General features: G+C 50.8%; 1 protein-coding gene across 6 annotated transcripts in view; it reads right to left on the bottom strand.

Moving 5' to 3' along the window:
* The window catches only part of LOC123749604 (uncharacterized), a 311,730-nt gene that overhangs the window by 214,174 nt on the left and 84,383 nt on the right, over positions 1-13,173 (bottom strand). For 3 of the 6 annotated variants that reach the window (XR_011229458.1, XM_069330114.1, XM_069330128.1), the window contains exons 6-8: positions 11,432-11,576; positions 9,784-9,917; positions 6,531-6,633 (exon numbers count right to left, since the gene is read on the bottom strand). The exons of the other annotated variants lie outside the window; for them this stretch is intronic. Coding sequence is in view for 2 of the 3 variants with exons in the window: in XM_069330114.1 (XP_069186215.1) it covers positions 6,531-6,633; positions 9,784-9,917; positions 11,432-11,576 (382 nt within the window). In the remaining variant the exon portion in view is untranslated. The remainder of the gene's footprint in view (positions 1-6,530; positions 6,634-9,783; positions 9,918-11,431; positions 11,577-13,173) is intronic. 6 annotated transcript variants of the gene reach the window in all.

Here is a 13,173-nt window from a genome sequence, read left to right as displayed (position 1 = left end):
TAGACACATTTATGCGCTCTATGTTGTTGTAGGTGTGTGCTATACTAGGCCTAGGAATATTTCAGTTTTTTAGCTTCATTTTTCAGGCTATAAAATGAATAGTACCAAATTCTACTATCTAATTGCCTAGTACATCAATATTTGTACTATGGTGCACATTGTTACAAAAACTACTATCTAAACAGGAGGATGGGTTGACATTTCTTAGTGTCTCTTAAATTGGTTGGGAGACTGCAGCGTTTAATAATTTGGGAGATCATTTGGACCATTGATTTGCATTGCATTTCTGCTTCGGTCAAGTCTCACTCTTCGAATATAAAAAAAGCTTGTTTCTCATATGGTGTCCTTGAGTTACATTACAATCTCTAGGAACCGCCAAGGGTCAGGATTGGCATTGCAGTTCAGAATTTTATAGATAGAGAACACTTGAGTGTATGTGCAGAGACTTGATAGTTAACATGTTCAAAGGTCTCAGTAAGAGAGCAGAGTTCAGTCTGCCTCAGATTCCAGATTCCAGTCTGGGACAGCAATTTGTGATTGTTCTAATTGTTGATTTTTGTTGAGCAATTAGGGGTCGGAGGTAATTAAGAGTGGTGGATCCCCAGGCACAGATACCATAGGCGATGTTACGAACCCGGATCCAGCGTCCGAGCACGGAGCAGTAACGACCACGCCATCTGTGGGTCAGCTCCCGAAACCCCCGCCAAACGGACGACGACACCTGGTAAGGACGGCGAATACCGGCCACAAGGGCCAGTTTCCAGTCCCGTTCAGCATTCTACACCGCCGCCACCGACCTCTGGTGAGGTGGTGCTCCGACGACAGCGCCATCTATGGACTGGATACGTCAGGTGTTTGTGCCCGAGCCCGTAAGTGAGGTGTTTTAGTGTGTCCCAGTCATTGATGACGTGTCTGTTTACAGAGTCGACCTGGGACCGCTGTGTTGAAGGTTGAGTCAGTCTACCCGAGGCAGCCAGTCTCCATACCTTGAACCTTGCTGCAGCTGTTGTGAAGTCGTCCCCCCGGAAGAACACTGTGGTGTGTTAGCCTGCCAGTGGAGTGGCAGTAAAAGGATTTACCCGGGACCGACTGTTGGAGACGATCATCCACTGGGGTACTGAAGACAGGAGAGTGATTTGTGGTGTCACACGAGGCTCCTGTCTAGGGCGTTCCCCTTTTATCGTTCGTGGAGTGGCCGTACCAGCCTTGTTGGCTCAGAACCTGCCAGCAGACCAGCTGGACGTGTGGTTGACGGCCTCCACGGCGGTGCCCCCAGTGGACATGTGTTTTGGCTGACCTGTGGCCAGGGTAGGCTCAGCTTCTTTGAAGAATTCGTTGTGTGGCCACGAAGAAAGCACCAAGGACTCAGCGCCTAGCTTATGGATCCAGAGTCTTCAGCAGAAGACTACATTGTGAAGAATCCCCTTGTCAAGTGTTAATATCCCTCCCCCTTGTGCACTCTTTTATTATATATATTTAATCGGTGATGGTGAAAATTATAATATTAAGTTCTTAGCTTTCTTTCCCTACTCCCTTTAAGTTACTTGCGTCACGGATCTCATCCCTTGATAGCCACTACTGGCTTGGGAACGGATATCTATATCTGACTAACAACATCAGAGTGAGAACCCCGTTGCGTCCCGAGAGGGTCATAACATAATTAGCATCCCCAGCGGGATTCGTCCCCTTGATAAGTATGTTTAACAGGGGTGGTGAAGTGGCGTAATCCCTGTATATAATTCCCCCTGTGTGACGATTGTGACGTTATACGTCCTGTGCGGTGCTCGGAGTGACTAAGTGCGATATTGTGCAGTGCGGTGCTCGCTGTGACTAAGTGATTAAGTGCAATATTGAGTAGTGCGGTGCTCAGTGATTCGGTGCAATATTGTAGAGCGAAGTGTTCGCTGTGATTCAGTACAATATTGGGTAGTGCGGTGCCCGAAGTAATTACGTGCAATATTGGCAAGTGCAGTGTTTGGTGCGATAAAGTGCAATATTGACGTAGAACAGTGCTCGGTGCGTGAAGTGCTAAAGTGTAAGCGGTGTGTCAAGTGTTAGTTTCTAGTTGAGTGTTCCATCTGTGACAATGGCAGAAAAAGCTACCATCGATGATCTGGATGATGTGCAGGCTTTTCTGAACAGAGTGGACTGTCTTGCCAGATTAAAATATCTGAGCAAACCGGAACTTGTACTAGTGAGCGCCTACCTGGAGATCAAGATCCGTGCCAGTGATTCCCGTGTGGAGATCTTGTCCAAGGTTCACCGGCACCTGAAGGCAGAAGAGAAACAGGAAGGCGAGACTCCTAGTACAAGGGAAGGTGAGGAAATAGCTTCCACGGAAAAGGAAGATAAGGGCAGTGACATTGACAGTGATGCAGGTGAACTTAATATCAGCTTCCTAACAGTCAAAATGCGTGCCCTAGAGATCAATCGCGAGATAGAGTGGAAGAAGTTAGAATTAGAACGAGAATTAAAAGAAAAAGAATTGGCGATGAGGCGTTTAGAATTAGAAAAAGAGAAGAGAAACGAGAGAGAGAAGAACGAGAAAGAGAAGAAAAAGAAAGACAGAGACAACATGAACTAGAAGTATTACGATTAGGCGCTGGACAGAGACTAACTGGAGCAAGCGGTTTCGATCCGGTAAGGAATATCAAAATGGTCCCCAAATTCAACGAGAGAGAAGTTTCGAAGTTCTTCGCAGCCTTCGAGAAAGTCGCTGCCTCTTTGGAGTGGCCAAGGGAGAATTGGGCAATCATGATACAGTCAGTCTTGACTGGGAAGGCCCAAATCGCCTACTCTACGTTATCCCTTGACGACTCCGGCGATTACGATATGGTGAAGAAAGTGGTGCTCATGGCGTACCAATTGGTACCTGAGGCATATAGGCAAAAGTTCAGAAACCTGAAGAAGACCTCAGAGCACACTTTCACCGAATTCGCCACCATCAAGGAGCGACTTTTTCAAGAATGGTGTGCCTCTCGGAAGGTGGAGACCAAGGAAGACCTCGAGCAGCTGATTCTGCTCGAGGACTTCAAGGATTGTTTGTCTGTAGACCTGAAGACGTACTTAGAGGAACAGCAGGTAGAGACCTTGAGTGCAGCAGCCACCATGGCTGAAGAGTACATCCTGACTCATAGGCCGTCTGCTAAGTACGTCCCAAGGCATTACCAACACCGGTTTGACAGACCTCATGAAGAAGAGGAAAGACCCGTCCCACAAAGTGCTAAGAAGACGCCCCCAAGTAGCCCCCGAAGAACAAGTCCTAGCAGTCCGAAACACCGGAGCCCGAGGAGTAATATGGTGTGCTGGACTTGTGGGCAGAAAGGGCATATAGCTGCTAGGTGCCGAGGCAAAAGAGGTGGCAGCGCACGTAGGGAAGTGATGATGATGAGCTGTGTTACACCACCAGCAGGAAGCCAGTCGACGACGACGCAGGAAGGACCACGTTTGTTTTCCCCTCACACTTCAGGCGGGTATGTATCGAGTGATCATACTGGTACATCAGTTGTAGTGCTCAGAGATAGTGGAGCAGCCCAGTCCCTGATCGTGAAGAGCTCGTTACCCGAGGGAGTAAGTGTGGATGGGAGACCAGAAGTTATCCTGGTTGGGTTTCCGAGAACGCAGTATATCGCCCCCTTAGTGCCAGTACATCTTGACTCGCCTTATTTCAGCGGCACATGTGAGTTGGCAGTAGTCGATACCCTCCCTGTGGCTGGGATTGACGTGGTACTAGCCAACGACTTGGTGACCGATTGGAGCACCAATCATCCCAAGATAGCGGACGAGTCAGCCAGAACAGCAAGGTCTGAGGTAACGACGGGCCATGGTAATGTCCAGGTAGAGACAGACCCGGATTTGAACATGTCTAATTTGTCCTCTCACCCGCAGATCGACAGTATTCTAACAGTGTCTCCTAATTCTCTCGACAAGGAACATGAGGTTACGATGGCAGAAGTACCCGAACAAGAAGAGAGGCCTTGTGTGCAAGCACCCATGGATACCGAAGAGTCTGGAGTGAAGGCACCTGTGTACTTGCAGCCTGGCAAAGTACAATGTATGCTGCATTGCAGAGATTCCCCAGACGTCGGAGGTATGTGAGGTATCTGCAAAGGTTCTAGTGCCCTCTTGGGTCCAAACCAGGCTAATGGATATAGCCGGTTATGGACATGAAAGGCTCGGGAAGCTTATCCCTCAATTGGCCCCATGTTTCTTAGCGATATTTTGTTTGATGCTCGTATGTGTTCCCAGTGTTCTCAGTAAGGATCAGTGGACGACCCGAAGGATGATGGCTCCCTTGAACATCGCGAAAAGGTCCCAGGGATTGGAGATTGGTACTGCAAGTGTTGCAGTTGAAGAAGGGACCTGGAAGGTAATGGTAGATACAGGAGGTACGAGAAATGATAATATGAGTGACTGTTTCCGACAGATTGACACCCCCTGCGTGATAGCTGAGCCTCAATGCAGCGTTATACGGAACGTTGGTCGACCTGACGGTGGCAGAGCGAATGCCATCTGCGACGTGCAAGCAGCCCTGTGGAAACTAGGTGTAAGCCTAGTAGAGGCGTATGCAGTAAGTATTGACTTATCCCCTGTCGCTATCACTCTGAATTATCAGACCCCTGTATTCCAGGTTCCCGTCTCCCTGAAGGACCACCGGACCGGTACTAGAAATACCGTCTGGGATCAGCCATCATCGGTGCCACGACGCAGGGAAGTGTCGAGACGCCCCAGATCGTGTCTACACCGATCCTTCCGTGAGACATGTGAGATGACGCCCCTGCTTGACATCGCAGTGGAGACGTGGAAGGTTACGCCAGACAGGACATCGCCTTCAATCTTCAAGTTCCCGTTGTGCCGGAATTGCCCAGTAGGACAGTTCTGTGGACGAGACAGCCTCGCCATCCCAGATTATAAAGCATGTGTGTCCATTTGGAGTTGTGTCGCCGTACTAATTTGGTTTGTGTCTCTTTTTATAGAACCCCAAACCAAATTCTTTTTGGTGGGGAGGTGTTACGAACCCGGATCCAGCGTCCGAGCACGGAGCAGTAACGACCACGCCATCTGTGGGTCAGCTCCCGAAACCCCCGCCAAACGGACGACGACACCTGGTAAGGACGGCGAATACCGGCCACAAGGGCCAGTTTCCAGTCCCGTTCAGCACTCTACACCGCCGCCACCGACCTCTGGTGAGGTGGTGCTCCGACGACAGCGCCATCTATGGACTGGATACGTCAGGTGTTTGTGCCCGAGCCCGTAAGTGAGGTGTTTTAGTGTGTCCCAGTCATTGATGACGTGTCTGTTTACAGAGTCGACCTGGGACCGCTGTGTTGAAGGTTGAGTCAGTCTACCCGAGGCAGCCAGTCTCCATACCTTGAACCTTGCTGCAGCTGTTGTGAAGTCGTCCCCCCGGAAGAACACTGTGGTGTGTTAGCCTGCCAGTGGAGTGGCAGTAAAAGGATTTACCCGGGACCGACTGTTGGAGACGATCATCCACTGGGGTACTGAAGACAGGAGAGTGATTTGTGGTGTCACACGAGGCTCCTGTCTAGGGCGTTCCCCTTTTATCGTTCGTGGAGTGGCCGTACCAGCCTTGTTGGCTCAGAACCTGCCAGCAGACCAGCTGGACGTGTGGTTGACGGCCTCCATGGCGGTGCCCCCAGTGGACATGTGTTTTGGCTGACCTGTGGCCAGGGTAGGCTCAGCTTCTTTGAAGAATTCGTTGTGTGGCCACGAAGAAAGCACCAAGGACTCAGCGCCTAGCTTATGGATCCAGAGTCTTCAGCAGAAGACTACATTGTGAAGAATCCCCTTGTCAAGTGTTAATATCCCTCCCCCTTGTGCACTCTTTTATTATATATATTTAATCGGTGATGGTGAAAATTATAATATTAAGTTCTTAGCTTTCTTTCCCTACTCCCTTAAGTTACTTGCGTCACGGATCTCATCCCTTGATAGCCACTACTGGCTTGGGAACGGATATCTATATCTGACTAACAACATCAGAGTGAGAACCCCGTTGCGTCCCGAGAGGGTCGTAACAGGCGAGATAGCGATAACCTCTGCCCGAAACGCTTTGTGTAATGGTGGCTTTAGGCATTGTATGTACTAGCTCTATCTATCAATTCATCCATATTTGTATTACACCTTGTATTTATGTACTTTACCTGAATAAACATTTGAATTTTGAATTTGAATTTGATGAGTGAACAATACAGAGGAACTAGGGCAGGGCGAGGAACTTACTATCTGACTTTGGAGAGAATGCCTACTGTTTTGGAAACCTTTTTAGTAATATTTTGTATATGGCAATGGAAATTTAGTTTGTTGTCGATGTGAACACCACCAAGGGATTTCCCATCTACTCTCCTCACAATTTGGGTACTGTTAATTCTTGGATTAATTTGACTGTTGGATTTGTTACCAAGCAAAATGTAAAATGTCATGATGACATTATTTGTGCCCAGGAAGGGTTAAATATTGTAAACCCAGTTGTATGAGAAAATGCAAATAATAAAAATAATTAAACTTACTGAAATCTTTAATAGGATGGTGAAGCTTTCCCTCTAGTTCCATGATCTCTTTTCTTCTGACTTTTAGTTCAGCCTTGGTCAACTTTTCTTGAAACTTAACCTCCTATAAAAAAAAAAGACATCTATTAGCAGAAAAATTGGCAAATATGAATCTAACAAAATATTTGGAACAAGTAAAGAAAGTTGGAAGTTAAAATATTCAAGATGGAATTTGAAAAGCTCCTGCAGGAAGTATGGGATCATCCAAGCTGTGATGGCTGTGAACCTACATGCCATAAATACAAATAACTTCATTGAGGCAACCAGTGAGGCTGCGATTGTAGAATACTCTCAAAACTGGCCACAGATAAGAGGTCTTCACACAATTGAAGAACATAGGCACGTGAACACCAGGGGCTCAATTAAAGGAAGTACAGAGTAAGAATGTGTAAATGACAGATGTATTTATGAAAAAGATAGGGAAAATGAGGGTTCACGAGCAACACGTTTTCCAAAAAAGGAAAGCGATCCTGTACAATTGTTGAGCGGACATGTTCGACCTACCCATGCCATGCAGACCAGATCTAAAACTAGGTGTGGATGGGGAGAGCAACAGTGAGGGTGTGTGGGGGGGAGAGCAACAGTGAGGGTGTGGGGGGGTAGAGCAACAGTGAGGGTGTGGGGGGGAGGAGAGCAACAGTGAGGGTGTGGGGGGGAGGAGAGCAACAGTGAGGGTGTGGGGAGGAGGAGAGCAACAGTGAGGGTGTGGGGGGGAGAGCAACAGTGAGGGTGTGGGGGGAGGAGAGCAACAGTGTGGGTGTGGGGGGGAGAGCAACAGTGAGGGTGTGGGGGGGAGAGCAACAGTGAGGGTGTGGGGGGGAGGAGAGCAACAGTGAGGGTGTTGGGGGGGGGAGAGCAACAGTGAGGGTGTGGGGGGGAGAGCAACAGTGAGGGTGTGGGGGGGAGGAGAGCAACAGTGTGGGTGTGGGGGGGAGAGCAACAGTGAGGGTGTGGGGGGGAGAGCAACAGTGAGGGTGTGGGGGGGAGAGCAACAGTGAGGGTGTGGGGGGGAGAGCAACAGTGAGGGTGTTGGGGGGGGGGAGAGCAAAAGTGAGGGTGTGGGGGGGAGAGCAACAGTGAGGGTGTGGGGGGGGGAGAGCAACAGTGAGGGTGTGGGGGGGGGGAGAGCAACAGTGAGGGTGTGGGGGGGAGAGCAACAGTGAGGGTGTGGGGGGGAAGAGCAACAGTGAGGGTGTTGGGGGGAAGAGAGCAACAGTGAGGGTGTGGGGGGGGAAGAGCAACAGTGAGGGTGAGGGGGGGAGGAGAGCAACAGTGAGGGTGTGTGGGGGGGGGGGAAGAGCAACAGTGAGGGTGTGGGGGGGAGGAGAGCAACAGTGAGGGTGTTGGGGGGGGAGAGCAACAGTGAGGGTGTGGGGGGGGGAAGAGAGCAACAGTGAGGGTGTGGGGGGGGGGAGAGCAACAGTGAGGGTGTGGGGGGGGGAGAGCAACAGTGAGGGTGTGGGGGGGGGAGAGCAAAAGTGAGGGTGTGGGGGGGGAGAGCAACAGTGAGGGTGTGGGGGGGGAGAGCAACAGTGAGGGTGTGGGGGGGAGAGCAACAGTGAGGGTGTGGGGGGGGAGAGCAACAGTGAGGGTGTGGGGGGGGAGAGCAACAGTGAGGGTGTGGGGGGGAGAGCAACAGTGAGGGTGTGGGGGGGGGAGAGCAACAGTGAGGGTGTGGGGGGGAGAGCAACAGTGAGGGTGTGGGGGGGGAGAGCAACAGTGAGGGTGTGGGGGGGAGGAGAGCAACAGTGAGGGTGTGGGGGGGGGAGAGCAAAAGTGAGGGTGTGGGGGGGAGAGCAACAGTGAGGGTGTGTGGGGGGAGAGCAAAAGTGAGGGTGTGTGGGGGGGGAGAGCAACAGTGAGGGTGTGTGGGGGGGGGGGAGAGCAACAGTGAGGGTGTGGGGGGAGGACAGCAACAGTGAGGGTGTGGGGGGGGAGACCAACAGTGAGGGTGTGGGGGGGGAGAGCAACAGTGAGGGTGTTGGGGGGGGAGAGCAACAGTGAGGGTGGGGGGGAGGAGAGCAACAGTGAGGGTGTGGGGGGGAGGAGAGCAACAGTGAGGGTGTGGGGGGGGAGAGCAACAGTAAGGGTGTGGGGGGGGGAGAGCAAAAGTGAGGGTGTGGGGGGAGAGCAACAGTGAGGGTGTGTGGGGGGAGAGCAAAAGTGAGGGTGTGTGGGGGGGGGAGAGCAACAGTGAGGGTGTGTGGGGGGGGAGAGCAACAGTGAGGGTGTGGGGGGGGGAGAGCAACAGTGAGGGTGTTGGGGGGGGAGAGCAACAGTGAGGGTGTTGGGGGGGAGAGCAACAGTGAGGGTGGGGGGGGGAGAGCAAAAGTGAGGGTGTGTGGGGGGGGAAGAGCAAAAGTGAGGGTGTGTGGGGGGGGGAGAGCAACAGTGAGGGTGTGTGGGGGGGGGAGAGCAACAGTGAGGGTGTGGGGGGAGGACAGCAACAGTGAGGGTGTGGGGGGGGAGACCAACAGTGAGGGTGTGGGGGGGGGAGAGCAACAGTGAGGGTGTTGGGGGGGGAGAGCAACAGTGAGGGTGGGGGGGAGGAGAGCAACAGTGAGGGTGTGGGGGGGAGGAGAGCAACAGTGAGGGTGTGGGGGGGGAGAGCAACAGTGAGGGTGTTGGGGGGGGAGAGCAACAGTGAGGGTGGGGGGGGGGAGAGCAAAAGTGAGGGTGTGTGGGGGGGGGAAGAGCAAAAGTGAGGGTGTGTGGGGGGGGGGAGAGCAACAGTGAGGGTGTGTGGGGGGGGAGAGCAACAGTGAGGGTGTGTGGGGGGGGAGGGGAGAGCAACAGTGAGGGTGTGGGGGGGGGAGAGCAACAGTGAGGGTGTGGGGGGGGAGAGCAACAGTGAGGGTGTGGGGGGGGGGAGAGCAACAGTGAGGGTGTGGGGGGGGGAGAGCAACAGTGAGGGTGTGGGGGGGGGGGAGAGAGCAACAGTGAGGGTGGGGGGGGAGAGCAACAGTGAGGGTGTGGGGGGGGGGAGAGCAACAATGAGGGTGTGGGGGGAGACAATAGAGGTGGGCAGCCTGCTTACCATGTGAGGGGCCCTCCCTGATGCCAAAACAAACCCAATACCGACCTACAGTTCCATCGGCTGCCAGTCCGGTATATGAGGCTCCAGATACCCAGGCATAGGTACAGTGTAGCATAATGTGCTTAAGATCATACCTATTTGACTTCTACCATGTGTACTAAAGGCAAAGCATCTTACCACATATCTGTTGGTGTGCTCGTATGACTTGAGGTGGGTGAGCATATTCTCCTGGTTGATGCGACTCATCTGGCAAAGTTGGCACGAGAAAGTCATCTGGTTGTAGTAAATCTCCTTGAAAATGAAGCTCACACCTGCAACACCAAAATGTGTTCTTTACAACTAGAGCAAAGGTGTCAAACATGCACGCAACCGCCTTCCCACGTGCGGCCCGCCGCCTTCCCACGTGCGGCCCGCCACCTTCCCACATGTGGCCCACCACCTTCTCAAGTGCAGCCTGTCACCCGTTCTCCACACAGGACCAGAAGTCATGACAGGATGTGCAAAACACCCCTACTGAAGAACAGAAGTGCAATAAGCATCAACATCAAAGGGTCAAGACTTTTCAACACTTCTCCTACTCATACAGAGCCTAACTGGCCAGTCTCTGTGTTCAAAAAGAGAACTCGACAAACCAAAAAAAAAAAAAAATCAAAATGTTTATTTAGGTAAGGTACATACATAAAAGAGATTTTACAAAGAGTAATGGATTTATAGTTAGGGCTAGTACATACAATGCCTAAAGCCACTATTACGCAAAGCGTTTCGGGCATAAAAAACTTAAATGACTAAAGCTTAATACTAATTGAGCATAAAGAGTAAATTGAAAACATGGAATGAAAACATAGCTGAAAAAGCAGCACAAATACAATTCTGTCGACAAACAGCGCTCTTTAAAAAAAAACAGACATTGGATGACATTAGAGGGGTAAGGTAGGTTACAGGGAATTTATTAGGTATAGCTTCGTTTTTATCAAACTGGTTGAGAGAGGTACAGTCTTTAACATGGTTGGGAAGGTCATTCCACAATCTGGGTCCCTTGATTTGTAGAGCATTTCTAGTTTGATTAAGTCGTACTCTAGGAATATCAAAACTGTATTTATTTCTGGTGTGGTGCTTTCTGAAACACCTTCATAAGATATCTGATCAACCAGACTGACTCTCACAAGGCTGCGAGCAGCTGCATCAAACAGCGTGGTGGATCAGACCAGAAACATGTAGGCCTGGTCAGAGACCAGGCTGCAGAGACACTGATTTCAGGAATCTTCAACAGGTAGGTAGTCAGGTCACTGGTTGAGGTTACTCGTCAAGGTTATTGGACCAGGTCACTGGCCGAGATTACTCACCCAGATCATTGATCCAGGTCATTAGCTAAGGTTCCTGGATCAGGTCACTGGCTGACATCTCTGGTCCAGGCACTGCTTAGCCAAGGTCAATACCCAGGGTACTTACTGCTGGGTAAGTACCCAGCAGTAAGTACCAACAAGTCACTGGCCCAGATTACTAGCCTAATTATATTAACAAATATTCACCCAACTCTCAAGAGAACCAGTCAGGTGAAACAGAGATCCTAAGAGGATGAACACTGGAATGTCTCCGATCAGACAAGAACAGTGATGACGAGGAGAGGAAACTGAAGTGGTGGGTGAAGGCACAAACAGGCATTATACAATGAAGGAACAGTGACCAATAATCTCACTCTTAAGGATTCCCACCCAGGTCTAGTGAGGTTCGCAAACAACCACAAATGACTCCCATTATGACGTTCCTGCTAACCCTACTGACTGGCTTAGGTTTAAAAGTAAAGAGAATGACACAAAACACTCACCAATAATAGGGACGGTTGAATCTATTATTTCCTTCTCGAGGCTTCCCGTGGGGAAACTTTTATAAAACATTCCCAGTTTTACACTGCTCACTCCTTTTGCAGGTTGAGGTGGTTGGACTGACATTTGTTGCACAGATGCTCGCTTCTGTTGTACAAAAAAAAAAAAAACTCGTCAATGTCTTTCTAGTCCTCTGACAGTAACTACATGATCAAAAAATTACCTAAAATATTAAATGTAATAATACAAACATTGTTGTTTTTGCAATATTTTGAGAGAAATTTACTGGATGCAGTACTGTACAAGTAACTGATTACCATTAGCAAGAACCAAAGTAATTCACATACAATTCTAAATGCAAAATACCAGAGTTGAATGTAATGAAACGCCATTTTCTAGGTGAGACCCGGAGGCTCCCCAGAGCTGTCCAGGCTGATATGCTAATATCAGACTTTGGCATCAGTCATGTGTATGGAGTTCTGTGGGCCTACCGGGCACCACAAGCCAGAACCTGACCCCCTCAGAGAGGTGCGAGGAACAATGGCCTATAAAAACCCCGTGTGGTTGGAAGCATTCTATGTCTGCCATTGACCAGGTTTAGGCACCCAGAAAGGTAGGCGTCCCAAAACAAACCCCTATTCTGGTGAAAATTGCTACAAAAACCCGAACAAGTGGATAGAACTCCCCAAACAGAAACGAGCAACCGAATATGACTTCACGTCGTCGCGCCGCCATCTGCGCAGCTCTTCCCTCTCCGGGAGGGGGAAGGGGGAGCCCCAGAATCCCGCGATGGCCATCCACACCCCAGTTCTGAGGCTGGATATCAAAAACACGTGAAAAACCACCAACAGGAGGGAGGGTTGCCGGGGAGCCTCCGGGTCTCACCTAGAAAATGGCGTTTCATAACATTCAACTCTGGTTTTCTGGGGAAAGCCCCATTGGTTCCCCGGAGCTACCTACCCAAAGACAAAAACAAGAGGGATCTAACCCAGGAGGCGGAAGTCGCTCACTCCCAAACGTGAAGTAGAGACAAAAGATTGCAACTGCCAACCCAAGGCCATACAGGCCCGACAAAGCCCAGGAACATCAACGAAGGCACGCATAGCCAACCTACGAACAACGTAGGCACGGGGATAGACAGCAGGCTGGCAGGACCTCACCACCCCATGAACGACCCGAGAGAACCGTACCCTGGAACAAGGAAGAAGGAAATTGACAGGAACAACCCAAAGCGTGACCCAGGTTACAGCAGCCGTGGCACACAAAGGACGGCGAAAAACCCGCAACCGAACAACACATGATGCACCCGCGGCCAGACCAACCAAGCATCAACAACCCAAGGACCCCTCCAGAAAGCAGCCGCATCAGTCATCGACAGAAAAGAAGGAGATGGCTGCAAGTGAACAAATCTATCAGGAGAACCAAAAGAGCCAAACCCCGGCGCCGGAGGAAAGCATGAAGCACCCCGACCCGACCCTCAGAGGCCAATGCCAACACGAAAAAGAGCCTCTGAAAACAATCCAGAACCGAAGGGGCCACAACAAACCGAGAAGAAAAGAAGAGAGCACCCAATCCAAGAACCATGACGGCACAAGCAGCGCAAGAGCAGGCTGGAGGTGAATTACGCCAGAGACAGCTTGCGAATTGGTGCAGAGGGAACATCAAATCTGAAGCAACCTGGAGCAGCTCTGCCAGTGCCACACGAGACAAGGCGACAGTATGTGGTAAGATGATGGCGCTGAAC

This window comes from Procambarus clarkii, chromosome 3 (assembly GCF_040958095.1).
Source record: "Procambarus clarkii isolate CNS0578487 chromosome 3, FALCON_Pclarkii_2.0, whole genome shotgun sequence".
Classification (NCBI taxonomy): domain Eukaryota; kingdom Metazoa; phylum Arthropoda; class Malacostraca; order Decapoda; family Cambaridae; genus Procambarus; species Procambarus clarkii.
This window is presented reverse-complemented; position numbering and strand designations above follow the sequence as displayed.